This window comes from Geotrypetes seraphini, chromosome 7 (assembly GCF_902459505.1).
Source record: "Geotrypetes seraphini chromosome 7, aGeoSer1.1, whole genome shotgun sequence".
Taxonomy (NCBI): domain Eukaryota; kingdom Metazoa; phylum Chordata; class Amphibia; order Gymnophiona; family Dermophiidae; genus Geotrypetes; species Geotrypetes seraphini.
The window spans coordinates 12,200,030-12,221,127 of NC_047090.1; the positions used below are offsets into that span (position 1 = coordinate 12,200,030).

Here is a 21,098-nt window from a genome sequence, read left to right on the forward strand (position 1 = left end):
AATATTAACACATTAAAGTGCCAAAGTGTTTGAGTAGATCAAGAACATAAGAACATAAGAAGTTGCCTCCACTGGGTCAGACCAGAGGTCCATCGCGCCCAGCGGCCCGCTCCCGCGGCGGCCCATCAGGTCCGTGACCTGTGAAGTGGTTTCTGTCTAATCCTATAACCTACCTCTACTTCTTTCTGTACCCCTCAATCCCCTTATCTTTTAGGAACTTATCTAGACCTTCCTTGAACCCCTGTAGCGTGCTCTGGCCTATTACAGCCTCCGGGAGCGCGTTCCATGTGTCCACCACCCTCTGAGTGAAAAAGAACCTCCTAACATTTGTTCTAAACCTGTCCTTTTTCAATTTCTCCGAGTGCCCCCTTGTGCTTGTGGCTCCCCACAGCCTGAAGAATTTGTCCCTGTCTACCTTCTCTATACCCTTCATGATTTTGAAGGTTTCTATCATATCTTCCCTAAGTCTCCGCTTTTCCAGAGAGAATAGCCCCAGCATTTCCAATCTGTCCGCATATGAGAAGTTTTCCATACCCTTTATCAACTTTGCCGCTCTTCTCTGGACTCCCTCAAGTACCGCCATGTTCAAGTTTATTAAGATTTGTTATCTACGCAATATCCTATATTTCAATGCGTATAACATTTTTTTTTAAAAGGGGAGGTCAAAACAAGACATTGTATACAAATTATATACGTTCTAATCCAAACTGGTACAAAAGGCAAGGGGGATGAACTACAATCTTTAAAGAAAGAAAAGAAACATTTAAGGAAGAACACATATGGTGGGAACACATAAGAAGAAAATAAAATAAGGATAATTGGGCGACCTACCCATAAGATTGATTAGGGTCTAAGTTATGCTGTCTATACAGAAAGCTTTTTAAGGAGCGCTTGAATTTTCCTAAGGAAGGTTCATTACGTAGGTATAGTGGTAGATTGTTCCAAAGCTGGGGTGCTATGACCGAGAAAATGGTAGATCTCCTGGTCCCTATTATTTTTAGAGAAGGAATAGTTAATAAATGTTGTTGTGTTGATCTGAGAATACGGTATCAAAAGATGATCCAGAAATATCGGCCCATGTGACTGTTGAATTTTAAAAGTTAACAGTATGATTTTAAAAGTTATTCTAAGTGTGATTTTACTCCCTTGACTTGGAAACACCTAAAGTGATGCTCTTTTTTTAAGGAGGCTAAAGGTCCCTGTTGTGAAATCTCTGTAGCCTGAAGAGGCTCAACTGTTACCCCAATAAACCACTAGTTACTCATATACAGAAGGTTGAAAATCGTCATGCTTTTCTGTTTATCCCAACATCTCTCTTTTCAGCCTCTCTAGTTTCAGGCTTATTAACATTTGATAAACCTCTGATGTGACCATCTCAACAATTTACGATAACAGGTATCTAAAAAATCCTAATACCGATAGGAAACTACAAGAAAAGATTGTATAGAGATCAAAGTTACATAATTAAACTTTAAATTGAGAGGAGAATACAGGACAGGTCCAGATTCTGAGGCAACCGAGGTTCCAGTCATTGTGCTGAAGGTACTTTCAAGTCTACGGTGCAGTGAAAGATTGTTCTACAGTAAAATGCAAAATGTGATAGTGGAGAAAAAGCCCGAATAGGCCTCAGACCTGGGGGGCCGCCGCGGGAGCGGACTGCCGGGCACGATGGACCCCTGGTCTGACCCGGCAGAGGCAATGCTTATGTTCTTATGTTCTTCGAGGGAGTAAAGGCCCAGTTTCTCTAATCTTTCACTGTACGGCAACTTCTCCAGTCCCTTAACCATTTTAGTCGCTCTTTGGACCCTTTCGAGTAGTACCGTGTCCTTCTTCATATACGGCGACCAGTGCTGGACGCAGTACTCCAGGTGAGGGCGCACCATAGCCCGGTACAGCAGCATGATAACCTTCTCCGATCTGTTTGTGATCCCCTTTATCATTCCTAGCATTCTGTTTGCCCTTTTCGCCGCCACCGCACATTGCGCGAATGGCTTTATCGACTTGTCGATCAGAACTCCCAAGTCACTTTCCTGGGAGGTCTCTCCAAGTACCGTCCTGGACATCCTGTATTCGTTCATGAGATTTTTATTACCGAAATGCATCACTTTACAACTGCAAGGGAGGCAACGCAGTTATCATGGGTGACTTCAATTATCTGGCGATAGAATGGAACCTCGGCACTTCTGGCTGTGCTAGAGCGACCAAGTTCCTGGAAACTGTAGGTGACTGCTTCCTGGAACAACTTGTCAAGGAAAACACAAGAGGAAACGCAATTCTGGACTTAATTCTAAATGGGCTGCGAGGATGTAGAAGTAGAAGGGACACTGGGAAACAGCAATCACATCCCTGGAAACAGGGATGAAACATCGGTCTAGAACGATGACCACGGCGCTAAACTTCCGAAAAGGGAATTACGAAGGGATGAGATGCATGGTGGGGAAGAAGATTAAGAAGAGGATAAACACTGTAAAGATGCTAGAGCAAGCTTGGTCTCTTTTTAAGGATACGGTCACTGAGGCACAAAATCTATATATACCGCGTATCAACAAGGGATCAAAGAGGAAAAAGAATAAAGAACCGGCGTGACTCACTGTAGAAGTTAAGGAAGCGATCAGAGACAAAAAAAAACACACCTCATTTAAGGAGTGGAAAAGATAAAAAAAACGGACGAAAACTGGAATAAGTACAAGCTACATCAATGCAGGTGCCATAAGGCAGTAACAGGGGCCAAAAGAGATTATGAGGAAAAAATAGCCAAGGAGGCGATATATTAAAGGGAAACGACCCACGAATGAAGCGGTGGGACCGTTGGATGACCAAGGAATAAAGGGAGCACTAAAGGAGGACAAAGCAATCGCCGACAGACTGAACACATTTTTTGCGTCTGTATTTACCAAAGAGAATATACACAGCATACCGGAACCCATCAGGCTATATGCTGGAAGTGAAAATGGGAAACTGACAGGGTTGACGGTCAGTCTAGAAGAGGTATGCAGGCAGATTGATAGGCTTAAAAGCGATAAATCCCCGGGTGGCATCCATCCGAGGGTCATCAAGGGTCTGAAAGGGACCATAGCTGAACTGCTTCAACTAATAGCCAATCTGTTGATCAAATCGGGAAAGATTCTGGAGGACTGGAAGGTGGCGAATGTTACGCCGATCTTCAAAAAAGGTTCGAGGGGAGACCCTGGAAACTACAGAGCAGTGAGTCTGACCTCGGTACCGGGAAAGATGGTAGAGGCGCTGATAAAGGACCACATCATCGATCACCTTAACGGACATGGTCTGATGAGGACCAGCCAGCACAGTTTCAGCAAGGGCAGATTTTGTTTGACAAACTTGCTGCACTTCTTTGAGGGAGTAAACAGGCAGATAGACAAGGGCAACCCGGTCGACATTGTATATCTGGACTTTCAGAAGGCGTTCAACAAGATTCCACATGAATGACTACTTCGGAAAGTTTTCGAGCCGTGGAATCGAGGGTGAAATACTCACGTGAATTAAAAACTGGCTGGAGCATAGGAAACAGAGAATGGGGGTAAATGGACAGTACTCGGACTGGAAGAGTGTCACTAGTAGGGTGCCGCAGGGCTCAGTGCTTGGCCCCGTGCTCTTCAACATCTTTTATAAACGATCTGGACAAAGGTACGACGAGCGAGGTGATTAAATTTGCGGACGATACGAAGCTATTCAGAGTGGAGAAGATGCAGGAGGATTGCGAAGATCTGCAACGTGACATAATCAGGCTCGAGGAATGGCCATCAACATGGCAGATAAGGTTCAACGTAGATAAATGCAAAGTGATGCATGTTGATAACAAAAATCTCATGTATGAATACAGGATGTCCGGGGTGGTACTTGGAGAGACCTCCCAGGAAAGAGACTTGGGAATTCTGATCAATAAGTCGATGAAGCCGTCCACGCAAAGGGCGAACAGAATGCTAGGAATGATAAAGAAGGGGATCATGAACAGATCGGAGAAGGTTATTATGCCGCTGTACCAGGCCATGGTGCGCCCTCACCTGGAGTACTGCGTGCAGCACTGGTCGCCGTACATGAAGAAGGACACGGTACTACTCGAAAGGGTCCAGAGAAGAGCAACTAAGATGGTTAAGGGGTTGGTGGAGCTGCCGTACAGTTAAAAGATTAGAGAAACTGGGCCTCTTCTCCCTTGAACAGAGGAGATTAAGATGGCACATGATCGAAACATTCAAGGTACTGAAGGGGATAGACTTAGTAGATAAGGACAGGTTGTTCACCCTCTACAAAGTAGGGAGAACGAGAGGGCACTCACTAAAGCTGAAAGGGATAGATTCCGTACAAACGTAAGGAAGTTCTTCTTCACCAAGAGAGTGGTAGAAAACTGGAACGCTCTTCCGGAGACTGTCATAGGGGAAAACACCCTCCAGGGATTCAAGACAAAGTTAGACAAGTTCCTGGTGAATAAGAGTGTACGCTGGTAGGGCTAGTCTCGGTTAGGGTGCTGGTCTTTGACCAGAGGGCCGCCGCGTGAGCGGACTGCTGTGCATGATGGACCACTGGTCTGACCCAGCAGCGGCAATTCTTATGTTCTTATGTACACTTATCCACGTTGAACCTCATTTGTCATGTCGATGCCCATTTCTCCAGCTTGATTATGTCACGTTGCGGATCTTCGCAATCCCTCCTGCCATCCTTATAAGTGTGTCCTAGCCACAGATCACAACTTTGCAAAAGCAGCGCAAAGTGAGCTACATTCCGGACACTGGAGAACCGATTCTGACATGTAACATTAGGCGCCAAAGAGATGTTTACGGTTATAGTATATTAGCAGTAAATTCACTTAGCGCATTCCTGCAAGGGGAATGTGCGAGTGGACAGAACATGGACAGACAATGGAGGACCCTATGCAATGCGTGGTGCACTTAAACACTCTAACATAGGCCAGCCATTGACCTTTCATAAATGGACACTCCTTTTTTTCCCCCCAAAGTACAGTATTTTTATTTAGAAATTTTCACATCCATAACAGACAATAACCAGCAAACAGTCAAAGCAAAAATCCAATTTATACAAACCAGATAAGAGCAGCATCCCCCTCTGCCCCCCATCTCCTAGCATCCCTCCCCTTCCTGACAACCATATCCTCCATAGCTATTACATTCCCTCCATTGCATATAGGCATCCCACACTTTATGTAAATCATTCAAACTTCCCCGCCTATACGCCGTCATCTGGGACATTAAACACACATAGTCTAGCTCAGTGTTTTTCAACCTTTTTACACCCATGGACCGGCAGAAATAAGGCAAACTACTAGGACTAAAATTTTAAAACCCCGTTTCCGCCCCATCTCCGCGAGCTCGGTCACCTCAGTAACTATAGAAAAATAAGACAAATATAGTGCAAAATATAGACAGCGGATATAAATTCTCAAAACTGACACGTTTTGATCACTAAATTGAAAATAAAATCATTTTTCCTACCTTTGCTGTCTGGTGATTTCATGAGTCTCTGGTTGCGTTTCCTTCTGTCTGTGTATCCTTTCTTTTATTTCTTTCTTTCTGCACTCAGGCCCAAGAATTGTCCCTTTCTATTCCTTCCCTCTTTCCTTCCTATGTCCTTAGTGCACCCAGTGCCTCCTACCCATGTTTTTAGTGCTCCCAGTGCCTCCTTCCCATGTCCTTAGTGCCCCTTCCTGTCTTTAGTGCCCCCAGTGCATCCTTCCCATGTCTTTAGTGCCCCCAGCGCCTCCTTCCTATGTCCCTCTCACTGCCTTCCACACTTTGTCCCACCCCCAACCCCGAAGCCAGCCTGCCTGCCTGTCTACCTCTCTCCCTCCCTCCCTGGCCAAAGCCAGCCTGCTTGCCTACCTACCTCCTTCCCTCCCTGTCATGCAAAATAAAAAAAGCCTCCCTCCTTCCTTTCCCCGGGTCGGCTACTATCTTACCGCCCTGCTGCTGCTACTGCTAAAGCTGGCGTCAATTCTGACGTCGGAGAGGACGTTCTGGGCCAGCCAGAATTGATGTCGGAAAGAAGACTTCCTGTCAGCTCTAGCAGCAGCAGCAGCAGGGCAGTAAGACAGCAGCCGATCCGGGGAAAGGAAGGAGGGAGGCTTTTTTTTTTTTGCGCTGACAGGTAGGGACAGGAAATGATCGCCTGTCCCGTTGTCCCTGAGTACAGCTTCGGGACAGGAGGTCTGAAATTTTGCCAGCCCTGCGTAGACTGGCACCGGTCTGCGGACCGGCGGTTGAAGAACAGTGGTCTAGCTTATGATACAATAAAGCCAAGTCAGGTGCCTCTGGTGTCTTCCACCCTTTAGCAATTACCATCCTTGCAGTAGTAAACATATATATGGCCAAATGATAGATTTCCCTAGGGATACCCTGCACAGGAAAATTTAACAAACAGCTCTCCACCCTTTTAGGATAAATATGAGAAGTACACAGCTGATGATTTATCAGGACCTTAGTCCAAAATGCAGTAATTTTGGGACAATCTCACCATATATGCATGAACGAGCCCACCTGCCCACATTGGTGCCAACACTTTCCATCTCCAGATTTAAATATTTTACAAAGTTTCAAGGGAGTATAATACCATTGATATAAGAGCTTATAACTATTTTCAATCAAAGGGGTGGAAACTCTCAAGTGTATTCTACATGGATGCTGAAAAAGATTTATAAATGGACACACTTGAAGTTTTAGCACGTCAAAACGTCAATCAGCCCTCATGTCAGTATTCCAGGGCAACATGGGTACATCTAATTCCACCCCATTGCACTACCTATATAGAGGCACCAAGTTATAGAATTGGCCCGTGGGCATTTTCCCTGTTCCAGGAGAGTGTACAATCTAATTCTATAGCTCAAGTGATGGAGGTTTAATTGTCTTGCCCAAGGTCACAAGAAGCAGTTGTGGGATTTGAACCTGGCTTGGCTTCTCGTCAGGCCACTGCTACAGCCTCTCCTGCCTCACCATTGCTGCTTTAGGCCCTTGCAGGTCACTATTTAGCTTTCACAAGAAAAATGTGGAGGATGAGGTTGCAAGATGGCCCCTAACTTTCTGGGACAGGGGGCGCCTCACTATATCTAAAGGGACTGAATGGGCACCTCCCTACCAGAGCTGGACCGGTATCTGTTTCAGACAGAAAGACAGAAATGTACAATTTTCAAAGGTTCAGGGTAAACATTTTGCTACCGAAGACTTCAGAGATGAACAAGAGACAAAGGGGGAGATGTGTTTACTTTTAGAAAATGGATTCTCAACCCAGTCCTTGGAATACAACACATCGGTCTGGTTTTCCAGATATCCAAAATGAATATGAATTAGACCAATTTGCATGTATTGCCTCCACTGTATGTAAATCTTGTTTCATGCATATTCATCATTGGTATCCTGATAACCTGACTGGCTATGCCTTAAGATGAAAGGCCAAGAGCTCAGAGCAGGATGGAGATCATGCACCTTTCCAAAATCAAGGCTCCTTTTTCTTTTGGACATGCCAACTCACCTTATCTATTCTCTTTTCCATAAAATCCAGCAAAGCCTGAATGGCTTCCATATTTATTCCATTATACAACACAGATCCTTCCTGGGCTTCAGGACCGATCAGCACATCCAGACAGGAAACAGGAACATTGTTTAAAAGGTTGACTGTATTACTGAGAAACAGAAATTTAGAATAAAAGATTTTTCTGAAAATCAATCACAATTCTAACAGTAATGGCGGTAATTTTCCAGCAGGGCATTCAGAGCAGGCAATTTTAGAATCATGGAAATAGGAGGCTGAAATAATTCCCAAGTGCTTGGAAATGCTTGTGCACAAATTCACTCGTGCTTTGAGGCAGATGTCAATTTCTGCATGTACTCTGTGTGGTATGCATGGTTTTATAAAGTATGAGCTTGCTTTGCAGCGCATGGGAAACTCTATAGTCCATGCAAAAGTGGGTGTTCTCCTGAGCACATATGACATATATCTGCCATGCCCTACAAGTGGGGAAATATTTTTAATATTACCCACAATGGTGCAGATTCCATAAATGGCACTGTTGACAGTGACTGCCTTTTAAAATGGCTGCCAATCGTGTGTCCATCAGGCAATGGCAGCATTTATAGAATCACAGCTTCGGAAAATAATAATAACTTTATTCTTATATACCGCCATACCCAGGGAGTTCTAGGCGGTTCACAGCAATTTATCAAAGTTATAAACATATCGGAGATTACAAATAGTGCACGAACAATAATGAACAATTGACATAGAATGATGTCGTTGAGGTTAGCTGGAGAAGGGAAGTAAAGGTTGAGGGTAGTGGGAAGGGATATTAAAGTAAGAAGGAGAGAGAGGGGATTTCAGTGCATTGTAGAGGGGGGGGAGTAGTGGGGGACAGGATATCAGTGGTTGTGTCCGTGGAAAAGGTGAGTTTTGAGTAGCTTTCTGAAGTCGAGGTAGGTGGGGGCCTCGAGCACCATTTGGGCTAGCCATGGGTTCAGTTTAGCTGCTTGAAAAGTGAAGGTTTTGGTACTGGAAATGTAGGCCAGGTATTTCAAGGTCTACATTTCTGGCGACTACCTTTTACGTAAATGGTGCCTACAGAGGCACTTTACAACACCTGACACCACTTCCGGCATTAAGCCACACCTACAGAGGCATTAGATGTCGTAAAGCGTCTCCATAAGCGCGATGTAGGCACCTATATTTTGCCTTTTTTAAATAAAATTTTTAACCGTGTTTTCAACTTAAGTTAGGCACCAGTAGAGCGCCTACAAGAACCTAACTTAAGGCACCACTTATGGGCCAATGTGTCGTTAGCAGTAATGTAATGAGAAAGACCTCCTGGATTATTATTTTAGCAATACTTCACCTCATTTTTTAATACATTTTGTAGCAAATCTTTCAAGGTTTTATCATTGGCTTTATTTCTGTTAAATAACACCTTTTCTTTTGATTTAGGCATTGATTTTTATTGGTTCTAAGGCAAAAATCCCCCTGCTTTACAAAGCTCAGACACTTGTAGGAATCCTATGCTAAAAACCCAAGTACAGCTTTATAAGGGAGGGGGAATGTATTTTCTTTACAAAAAAATAAACAAGTTAGAAGGTTAATATTAGCTAAAATCACTTTTGGAACACAAACAGCAAGTGAAATGCATATATATGCATCACTGAAATACATCCGTGCCACTGGAATGCATAAAATTTTAAAGGGGTTCTAGCCATAGAAATAAAACAGGCCTCAGCATTATTACCTGCTAAATCTGTTAGAGCAAAGTGCTTTTTAGGGTTTTAAAGGATGTTTTCACATTTTCTTGATGTGATTCTGCTAGCAGATTTGTTCTTTCAATAATTCATACATTTTAAAACTCTTTTTAAACTTTTGTTTGTTTCCATAAAAGCTGGTTTACAAGCCTTTTTTGATTGCATGGCTCCAATTGCTTGAATTTCTGGATTCTTTAGGAATCCAGGGTAAAGTCTTTTCATGGTTTACTTTAAAGCAGTGGTCTCAAACTCACGGCCCGGGGGCCACATGCGGCCCGCCAGGTACTATTTTGAGGCCCTCAGTATGTTTATCCTAATCACAAAAGTAAAATAAAACAGTTTCTTGATCAGATGTCTCTTTAGCTATAAATGCCAATATTATTATTAAGACTTGGCCAAAAGGAAAGATTTATAAACTATAAAGAGTTTTACCTCATGCAAAATTGTCATTTCTTTAATAAGACATTAACTATTTTTTCTGCGGCCCTCCAAGTACCTACAAATCCAAAATGTGGCCCTGCAAAGGGTTTGAGTTGGAGACCACTGCTTTAAAGAATTCTTGGAATCAAGAATTTACCAGGTTCAATTTAAGGATCTACTGTCCGTGTGGTGTCCCACAGGGCTCCCCACTCTCTGCCACACTCTTTAATGTGTATCTTCTCTCATTGGGTTATTGGATGAGCAATTGGGCCTAAAGATATTTAGCTATGCTGGCGAAGTTACAGTAATCATTTCCTGTTGTAATACGCTATCCAAGAGCACCCAAGTTATCGAGTCTTGGATGCAAGAATTTAAGTTAAAATTAAATCGGGACAAGACTAAGGGCTCCTTTTATCAAGCTGCTCGCTAAACCGCTGCCCGCTACCGCCTCCTCTTGAGCAGGCGGTAGTTTTTGGCCAGCGTGGGGGTTAGCGCGTGATGAAAAGTCGCGTTAACCCCACTAGCGTGGCTTGAAAAACGGAGCCCTAAGTTTTTCTTTGCATCATCAAGAAGGATAATTCCAGAATCAACAATTAAGATCAACTCAGTATCATTTCCAATAAGCCCTACAATTAAAATCTTGGGAGTGGTTTTTGATCAGAGTCTAACTATGACAAATCAAATAGATACTGTGGTCCAGAAGAGTTATTATACTCTATGGAAACTCCGCACTATCAGAGCTTATTTTCACGCTACTGCCCTTACGCTATTCCTTAGCATTCTGGACTATTGCAATATTATATATCTGACAAGTACAAAGAAAAACTTGGCTAGGCTGACCTTGGTCCAAAATGATTTACGGACTGAGAAAGTATGATCATGGAACCCCCCCCCCTAGTACCGTGAGCTACACTGGCTCCCAGTTGAGGCCCTATCAGAGCTTATTTTGACGCTACTGCCCTTACGCTATTCCTTAGCATTCTGGACTATTGCAATATTATATATCTGACAAGTACAAAGAAAAACTTGGCTAGGCTGACCTTGGTCCAAAATGATTTACGGACTGAGAAAGTATGATCATGGAACCCCCCCCCCTAGTACCGTGAGCTACACTGGCTCCCAGTTGAGGCCCTATCAGAGCTTATTTTGACGCTACTGCCCTTACGCTATTCCTTAGCATTCTGGACTACTGCAATATTATATATCTGACAAGTACAAAGAAAAACTTGGCTAGGCTGACCTTGGTCCAAAATGATTTACGGACTGAGAAAGTATGATCATGGAACCCCCCCCCCCTAGTACCGTGAGCTACACTGGCTCCCAGTTGAGGCCCGGGGATGTTTCTACTATAAAGTCGCTTTTGGTGCCGCTCCGCTTTACCTTGTCGATAGATTTGTTACTATGATTCACAGGACCAGTAGACAATCCCATGCCCTATTTATGTTCCCATCTGGGCACTGTCTTTCCTATCAAACAGCTCAATTCGATAAAGAATTGACAAGATCAATATCTTAGAAACATTACAGAAAACTTTTTTTTTTCTAAATTTGTAGCTAGCTAATTCTTGCATATTGCATTATCTCTGTATTTACTCATAGCATAATCTTTTGTAAACCGCACTGGGAAATCTGTTATGACGTTATGTTATGTTTATATTGTTTTCATTATTCCACCCCTCCTTTTATAAAACCATAGCATGGTTCTTAGCGCAGGCTGAGGGTAACGGCTCTGATGCTCATAGGAATTCTATGCATGTCAGAGCTGTTACTGCTGCGGCCTGCACTAAATCCACACTATGGTTTTGTAAAAGGAGCGTGGGGGGGGGGGGTATATGTAGCCATTGTAGATTAGTTCTTCAAGCATGATAATGACCATTATTTGAAAAGCATTATTAAAAGAGTTTGTTTTGAAGTTTTGAATTTCACCACAACGCTGTAAGCCGTTTTGAAGAGAAAGAGGTAATGGACTGCTTTAGGCTATTTTTCTCTGGGACACAGCACTTGGTTATTTACTAGAACTGTCCCTCTGATTTTTTTTTGTCTTTGAGTTGCTTTGGGTGACACCACCACTCAGAATATAATTGTTTTAGTCATTTTCAGGTTATTATTTGACATTCCACATGTTCTATTCAGTGCATTGTTTTGTTTTTACGTGAAATTTCTATTTATGTCAGAGTAGTATTTCTTTTTAGCCAGGCCAAAGGTACAATGATATGATTTTTACTTAACTTTGAAGCTAGAAAGAGCTGAAGGGCTCTCTCCAAGGTGATATCAAGGTTTAGGATCGTGTGAAGAAATGTTAATCGACTTGAGATAGTGGTTCTAGAACCTGCTGTAAGAGGGGGGCGAAACCTTTTGCAAAGCAGTAGTTAGCTTCTGCAACTCTTTGTCTCCTAAAACCTGAGAAATTTTAGTGAGAGAAAAAAAGGAGCAGGCAGATTTCAGAAGAGAGATGTCAAAGTCTATTAACTCACGATTAGAAGGAATTAATTAAAGGAGAATTATGAGAAAAAAAAATCAATCTAAGGCGTTACCCAAAGAATGCATTAGGAAATCTGCTTGTTAATTTTAAATAAAAAAAAACTATGTTTCCCCATTAGCCTTGTTGATTTCAAGCAGTTTCCTGTAACAAAGATATTTTCCATAGCTTTCTGTTTGTCTTGTATATTTGTCTAGACTAGATGGTAAGTTCCTTGAAGTAGAGACTGTAGAGTAACCCTTAAAGAAATAACGGGTAATGGTTGGTTTTCAGGCCCCAAATCAGGGCAGTCTGACAAGAGAAATAAGGCAAACAGGTTCTGTGAAGGAAGGAAAGGCTGAGAAGATATAGCAGAGGGTGAGAGAGAGAATAACAGAGGGTCACAGAAGAAAAGCAGACGAGAAAGAAAGCACACTTGAAATGGAGGGTCAAAAGGGGAGAGCATGAGGTTCAAAGGAAGCCAAGAGTGGGAGTAAGATAAACCAGTGAAAAGGAAGACTGAATGGAAAAGAATAACTTTTTCTAGATGATATGAAACGAAAACAGTTTTTCAGGAAGCATGAAAAAATGATACCTTGCTAAAGAAATATCCCTTTAGTTGTGTTCTCAAAGATATGAACAGTAAAATCATACTACAGGCCAGCTGCATTCCCTTACGTGGGTCGGTAGGTGAGCAGAAACTCTCTTCTCTAGTGAGGATGGCAAGAAATCTTTCAGTTCAACAACAGAAATAAATCCTTACCCTACCTCACTATGCAGTACAGCGTTTGCAGTGCTGTGACTATGGGGCATTGTAGTTCATAGACAATTTTTGCATTTGTAATAGAAGAAAATCCAACCTTTTCACCTCCTATCGGACCCAGAATGGAAGAGAGTGGCTGAGAACCAAGGCAGCCAGGATTCACTGTACAATCTATTGCCCACATACCACCAGTCTGTAAGTCCTCTGGGGCAGGATCCACCTAAGGTGCAGGACCTGTAACTTGTCTTCAGCGCAGGTTTGGAAAGGAAGTAAGAAAAACAAAGTTTATGGAATCTTGTTCCACGTGGTGGATGATGTGAAAATGACTTTTGTGTCTATTAGAATTTAGTAAGGAAGAGAACACCCAAAATAGAAGAAATGATTGTGCCAAGTTCAGATCAAGCCATGTCTGGTGAGACTATCCTTTTGTTACACGTACTCTTTCTACAAAGCTAACTTCTCAAAAGACCTACAAAATTAATTTTCTGGGTGACTGTGCCTGAGTTATTCTTTTCAGAGTGAGCAGCCTGACTTTCTGATCTCTGTCATTCCCTGACAGGTTTATTTATGGTAAAGAAGTGTATGAAAATCTCCAGCTACTGGGAAGTGAGTAGCAGAGTGAAGAAGCACACAATAGAGCTTGCATTCCTACCGCAGGGGGTAGGCAGATCCTCCCCACATCTCCCTTCCTAAAGATCATTAATCACGAAGATCTGACATGCTCCCCCCTCAGCTTCCAAGTCCCCTTTCATCCTCACATTCTAATGCACCCCCACGTCACCGACAGCAAAACTTTCAGGCACTTCCATTATTACCTTCATAACTATAATGGGGGGGGGGGGGGGAAGACAGCCAGAAGAAAGAAAAGGTAAGGATCCAGCAAGAGGCGCATGACATGGACTGGTCAGTGCTGGAAACAGGATAGCGGGCTTGATGGACCTTAGATCTCACCCAATATGGCCATTATTACTTTTCAGAAGATAAGAAAGGAATGACTGTGAGAAGAGCTGAGGAGAAAACTCTGTAAAGGGAGCAACAGAAAGAGAAGGAGATACATCAATAAGAGTTCATATCTCAGGAAGTGATAGGGGTCAGTTGAGGGAGTGATGAGAGTCAGTGCTATTCAGCGTGTGAGGGAGTATAGGTATGTTGTGGAAGGAATTAGGGAGAGGCCAAAATATGGATGGCCAACTCCACTTTTAGAATGGAAAGGGACATCTGTGTCCAAAAAGTTAGATGATGTTATTTAGATCTGGTACTTGGGCACATCCAAGTTACAGAGATGTGCTGCAATTGAGAAGCTTTCCACTGTAAGGATTACGGCAAATCACTCCTTAATCCACTAGTGGTTTCTGCCCCCTCCCTCCCCTGAATGTGAAACTGTCAAAGGGATCAGCATCAGGAACGATAGACCTTCTAAACAGAAATTACCCTACCCTTGAACCATAGTCACCTCCACTTCCTCCCTCTCCCCCCCCCCCAAACAATAATAACCTCCACTCTTTCTCCCTCCTCCTTAGGCCTGTGTCCAGTGCATCCTGGGATGCACTGGGAAGGGCATAAGGCCTGATTGGCTCAGGCATCTAAAGTCCCTCTCAAGGGAGAGGCCTTTTGCATCTCAGCTAATCAGGGCCTTAGGCCCCTCCCAGTGCATCCCAGGATGCACTGGGAAGGGGAAGGCCCGCCATTTTGAAAAAGCAGACCTGTCAGCATGAGGGAGTGTGCATCTCTCTTGCCGGTCTTCAATACAAGGTACGGGGGGACCCCGGTAGCAGGAGGGAGTGGGAACCCTTCCTTCCTGTCTTTAATTTAAAGTTCTGGGGGTTTGGGAGGCTGTTGGGGGGCACCCCTGTGGCAGTGGCAGTAGGAGGGAGGGAGCAACCCTCCTGTAGATTTAAAGTACTGAGGTTTCGGGGAGGGAGGGGTCATTTTTTTAATAGGCGCAGCTCATGCTGATACGGCAGAGGAAAGGCCCTGCTAGTGCTGGACAGAAGCTGCCTGTTTACTGGTGCTTCCCCTGCTCACCAGCTGCCGCTACATTGTTGGGTGAGGGAGGGGAGTTGTCGGGACTGGCTGTGCAGCTTTGGGAATGGTAGGAGGGAGGGATATTGGTGGCTGCCGCAATGCTCTGGGTGCTGGAGGGAGGGAGAGATATTGGTGGCTGCTGTGATGCCTCTGGGGCTGGAGCGTCACTTTGGACGTTGTCTTAGGAGCACATAAGCCAATTTTTTTTTTTTTTGCTGATAATTTTTTTGCCGCTGTATCTGGGATACACACAAAGGATCCCTATATAGAAAGAGGTTAGTAGTGACACAAAACTCATCAGACGAACAACCATAGCTTTATTTATGGTGCACAGGAGTGATGTTTAAATAGCAGCCCTAGCGGTGGGGAAATGAAGCTGATGCTGGACAGACTTCTACAGTCTTTGTCCTGTGTATGGCGCTGGAGTTAGATTTGTTCACCCTCTCCAAGGTAGGGAGAATGAGAGGGCACTCTCTAAAATTGAAAGGGGATAGATTCTGTACGAACGTAAGGAAGTTCTTCACCCAGAGAATGGTAGAAAACTGGAACGCTCTTCCGGAGTCTGTCATAGGGGAAAACACCCTGCAGGGATTCAAGACCAAGTTAGACAAGTTCCTGCTGAACCGGAACGTACTCAGGTAGGGAGCTGGTCTTTGACCAGAGGGTCGCCGCATGAGCGGACTGCTGGGCAAGATGGACCACTGGTCTAACCCAACAGCGGCAGTTCTTATGCTCTTATGTTGATGGTGACTCCAGCACTGGGGCAATGTGGTCAATGCCAGATGGACTTCTACGGTCTGTGTCCGTATATGGCAAGACAGATCAGGAGCAAATATGCATATTTTATACCAAATTCATATTATCTGAGTACAGGTCCTGCCTATGGTGGGGGGAGAAGGGAAGGACATTTCTACTAGGTTGTTGGTTCATCATTGCCTTGATGATAAGAGTAACTGTTGGGCAGGCTCGATGGACCATGCAGGTCATTTTACTATGTTAATACAGTATGTTTTTTTCAGATCATTCCATTGCCCCAGGTACATTAGTCAGATTGTGAGCCAAGGACAGATAGGGAGAAATACTTGAGTACCTAAATGTAAACCACTTAGGCTATAAGTGGTATATAAAAACTAAAAATAAATAAATAAATAAGACATGGCACCGTCTTTACTTCTCGGGATCTAATGCAGTCTAGTTTTCAGGGTACTTGTAGGAGATGTATTTAGAGAAACAGAAACCAGTATATGCAAATTTATCACATTCACATTTTCTGTTGGGGAGCCAGTAAGACAGGGTTTGATGCCTGGTCTCCTAGTCTCACAAGATCTCTTTGCAAACCCTTTCAATCCTCTTGTGTTTTAACAACTTCAGCAAATCACAAAGGGCAGAGCAAGCACTTTCTAGCAAACCAACTGTCGAGAAACCAGCCTATAAACATTTCTATGCAGTGACACCAACCTGTGTAGCTCCTCCGTTTTGTCCTCTGTAGGAGCCGTTGAAAGTAAGCAGTGGCGTAAGATGGCAGTCAAGGAACGGAACTGCTGCGCTTCCCTCTGTAACAGAAAGTGCAACAAGGGACACGTTGATTCTCTGCGCCACAAAAAACTAGCACATTAGCGACAAGACAAAAATAAAACCATAAGGAACGGGGTTCTAGTGGGGCATTTTCAATAAGACGTCCAAACATGCCCATTTTCAAAACTTGCTTTTTTGAAAATGGCCATTTTTCAGATGCATGTTTAACTTTTTGAACCATTAAACAAAAAGACATACCTGTTCTCCCCATTTTATGTGGAATTTACTCAGTTTCTTGTATAAAAACTAGTTTAAGTGTTTATTCTATGAACAAAGTGTGCTCTATGGACTCAAATCCACAGAGGGCTTTGCATCTCCCAGAGAGCTAGGCTGCAACCACAGAGCTTATGCCCACCCCTCTTCTTGTTCAGTCTGAGAGAGAACAGTTGCCATTTTTTGTAAGACCACATGGCTGTATGAGAACTTGAGTTTAGCATTGTTCCCCCACCAGGTTTTCATCCTTTATTTCTAACAATCTAACACAGCTTAGTTTTATATTTAAGTCTGGAGAACAGTGTTATTTCCATAAGGTGTGGACACACTCCCAACTCACTTTTTAGATAGGGAGAGCTTGTAGAGTGAGAAGATTCTGTGACAGAGTTGAACTGCCGTGAAGTCATCAATTGTAAGTGTTTATTCTTTACACAATGAAATTAAAGTTTGGTTAATGTTTTAAATGTGGTGGCACCTGAAAAAGTTATAGAAGTAAAGGGGAAACGTATATCTTGTCCATGGAGATCTGAGGCAATATTTCAGGTAAGGTGAGAAGAGCAGAATGCTTATGACATAAGACTAAAGCTGTAGATGATCATGAGAGTTTTAAGTTACGTTTGACAGAATACTTAAGTTTATGTGAAAATGAAAAGAATCGTTATTATAAAGAACGAGTTGTTAGTGCTTTAAATCAATCTCAAGAACTATTTGCCACAGTCAAGTATTTGGTAGATGGGTATGATGGTGCCGTAGAATGTTATGATATTGATGAAGAGAAATATGCACAATTCTTAGTTGGTAAAATGGTAGGAAATCAACCCTACTCACGGGATGATAGTTTGGATGAGGAAATAGATAATGAGCCAGGAAGATGGATAGAATTTGATAAAGTAGATGAGAAGGAGGTGTGTAATGCAATTCGTAGTTGTACACCTAGGCATGCTATCCAGGATCCATGCTCGTCATCTGTCATGAGACAGATGGCAGAGAAGGTGTCTCCTGAGATAACAAGAATAGTTAATAACTCATTGAGAGAGGGAGTCTTTCCCAAGGACTATAAAAAATAAACTGTAAGACCAGCCTTGAAACGGAAAGGCTTGGATATTAATATTATGAAAAATTTTAGACCGATTTTGATAGTACCTTTTATTGGTAAAGTCCTGGAGAAGATTGTCCTGCCTCAATTGGATGACTTTGTGAAAGAAACTGATTGCTTGGATTGCAACCAATTTGGTTTTGGGAAAGCTCATTGTGTAGAGTTATTATTGACATCACTACTAGACATTTTGCGCTTAGGGTTGGATCAACATTTATCCTTCTGCTTGATATCCCTGGATATATCAGGAGCCTTTGATTCTGTAGCTCTTCAGAAATTGCTGCAGAGATTGAAAGATCTTGGGGTGGGTGGTACTGTTTTTAAATGGTTACATTCATATTTGATAGACCGTACTTTTTAAGTAAGTAATGGGACTAAGATTTTGAATAACTTTCAGGTCAGGTGTGGAGTTCCTCAAGGTTAGGCGCTTTCAGCGCTGTTATTTAATATCTATATGGTTACCATCGGTCAGTTGTTTCAGTCTTTAGGAGTTGAATACCGCATTTATGTGGATGATATTATTTTTTTTTTCCAGTGTGTGTCTGGGGAGATGGGTTGGAAAAGTTGCTGAGTAATTGTATAAATGAAATTACTGGAAGGATGGAGAAGCAGGGTTTAAGATTGAATGTAGACAAGACTGAGGTAATGTTTTGGGGAAACCAGACCACGTTAAATGGCCAAAAATATTAAAAGTTATGGATGAGGTACTATTGGTGAAGGAGTCCATGACAATCCTGGGAGTAAAACTGGACCCAGGGCTTACTATGAATTGTCAAGTTGTAAAAACAGTGCAAATATGTTTTGCACAAATACATTTATTGTATCGGGTGAAACCAATGCTTGTCATTATTTGACTTCCGTCATGTTGTACAAGCAATGGTCTTGTCACGGCTGGACTACTATAATGTCTTGTACCTGGGAATAATTAATACCAGGTGTAAGGCATTGCAGGTGGTCCAGAATGCTGCAGCTAGGTTGATAACTGGAACATCAAGATATGAGCATATTACTCCATATCTTCAACAACTGCATTGGTTACCAGTTGCGTTTCGAATTCAGTACAAGGCAATCATGTTATGTCATCAATTCTTATATGGAACGATGCCTGAAATTTTTAAGAATATGATGTCCCGTTATAAACCACAAAGGTGCTGCATTGTTGAAAACAAAGGCCAACCCTAAACATGTAGATACGAACACTATGACTTTTACATGTACAGGAGTTAAGATATAGAACGGCCTTGTTGGCCAGATTTGACAATGTGGAGAGAGGAATTCTTTTAGGAAAATGTTGAAGACTCAACTATTTGTTAATGCATTTTTCTGAGCACTTGAATTTATGCTACACTCAATATGTCTATTTTATTTTTCTATTTTGTATAGATTTTTAACATTTTATGTATGGATAAAAATGGTATAGAAATTTCAAAAATAAATAAATTAATTGATTAATTAATTAAAGGAAGCTGTTCATGAAATACAGAAGATTATAGAAGTAAGGGTTAACTGAATAGAACGAAGGAAGTTATCCTGCCACTGTATCGAGCGATGGTGCGCCCACATCTGGAATACTGCGTCCAATACTGGTCGCCATACCTCAGGAAGGACATGGCAATACTCGAGAGGGTCCAGAGGAGGGCAACGAGGATGATAAAGGGTATGGAGAACTTTTCATATGCCGAACGGTTAGACAGGCTGGGGCTCTTTACCCTGGAGAAGCGGAGACTGAGAGGGGACATGATAGAGACTTATAAAATCATGAAAGGCATAGAGAAGGTGGAGAGGGACAGATTCTTTAGACTAGCAGGGACAACTAAAACAAGAGGTCATTCAGAAAAACTGAGAGGAGACAGATTCATAACGAATGCAAGGAAGTTCTTCTTCACTCAGAGGGTGGTGGACACCTGGAATGCGCTTCCCAGAGAGGTGATAAGACAGAGTACAATTCTGGGGTTCAAAAAGGGACTGGATGACTTCCTCGAAGTGAAGGGGATTACAGGGTACAGATAGAGTTACCTTACAGGACATTGAGCGAATAGGGTATGGATATTTTAGGTTAGGTAGGGAACACTTCCAGGTCATGGACCTGGGGGGCCGCCGCGGGAGCGGACTGCCGGGCACGATGGACCCCTGGTCTGACCCAGCAGAGGCAATGCTTATGTTCTTATGAATAGGAGCCTCTTACAATTGCCAATATAACTCAGAGGAGTTCTTGCTTCTAGTACAAAGCCTGAGGAGATTTCAGAGTGAGGAAATCAACAAAGACTGTATAGTAAACATGATGGCAGATGAAGACCAAATGGCCCATCTAGTCTGCCCATCTGAGAGATCCCACATGCCTATCCCAGCTGTAGCTATAGTCAGCACAATGCCCAAAAGCAAAACGTACTAAAGGAGGGAACAGCATTTGTAGTAGATAGGCCACACCAGCAGAGCAGTGGGGTACCCTAGGGGGGCACTGCAGTGAACTTCACATAAAATATCTCAGGTGAACAATTCACCACAGCCCCCTTATATGGTGAGCCCTCCAAAACCTACTGGACCCAACTCTACACCACACTAATAGCCCTTATGTCTGCAGGTGTGACCTATATGATGGTACAGTAGGGTTTGGTGGGCTCACACTTTCCACCTCAATTGTAAGTACGCAAGCTGCTTCTGAGCAGGGACTGAATGTTAAATGTACAGTGCTGTGTACACCTTTCAGCACTATAGAAATGATAAATAGTAGTAGTATAGGCCTGGGTCCCCTTCTCTGCAGTCTACTGCACTGACCACCAGGCTACTCCAGAGGCCTGCTTGCTGCTCTACTAGGGCTGGTATGTACTATTTCATTCACATCTTTGGAGGGCGGGAAGGAGTCAGTGACCACATTCCTTCAGTGGTCACCTAGTCAGTTTGGGCATCTTTTCATTGTTAAAACAGGTCTAGCCCCAAACATCCAAATTGTACCCGGGACATATTCAATTATGGCAGAAAAGCATCCAAATCACCTCTAACACACTCCCTTGAGTTTTTGACAAACTGTGAAAGAAAAGCATAGAAATCCATCTAGAAAACAGACTTTGAAAATAGTGAATTGGAAGGGTTTGGTGAGAAAAAAGTCCTTATGCCCCTTTATAACACTTTTTGGATGGTTTGGGGTTTTTTCCCCCAAAATGAACCCCTAGATCTTACTACCACTACTTATCATTTCTATAGTGTTACTAGACCTACGCAGTAGAGAGTTGCGCAGGGACAGAAATCCCACCTATCCCCGCCCGTCCCCGCCAGGATGTGAGAGAGAGAAAGAGAGAGGTTGCTTTTT

The 21,098-nt window shown here is 43.0% G+C and overlaps 1 protein-coding gene across 3 annotated transcripts in view; it reads right to left on the reverse strand.

Moving 5' to 3' along the window:
- Positions 1-21,098, reverse strand: part of RIC8B (RIC8 guanine nucleotide exchange factor B) — a 74,208-nt gene that overhangs the window by 34,494 nt on the left and 18,616 nt on the right. For 2 of the 3 annotated variants that reach the window (XM_033951654.1, XM_033951652.1), the window contains exons 5-6: positions 16,366-16,460; positions 7,495-7,645 (exon numbers count right to left, since the gene is read on the reverse strand). In XM_033951654.1, coding sequence (XP_033807545.1) covers positions 7,495-7,645; positions 16,366-16,460 — 246 coding nt within the window. The remainder of the gene's footprint in view (positions 1-7,494; positions 7,646-16,365; positions 16,461-21,098) is intronic. The other variant, XM_033951655.1, reaches the window with a different exon arrangement.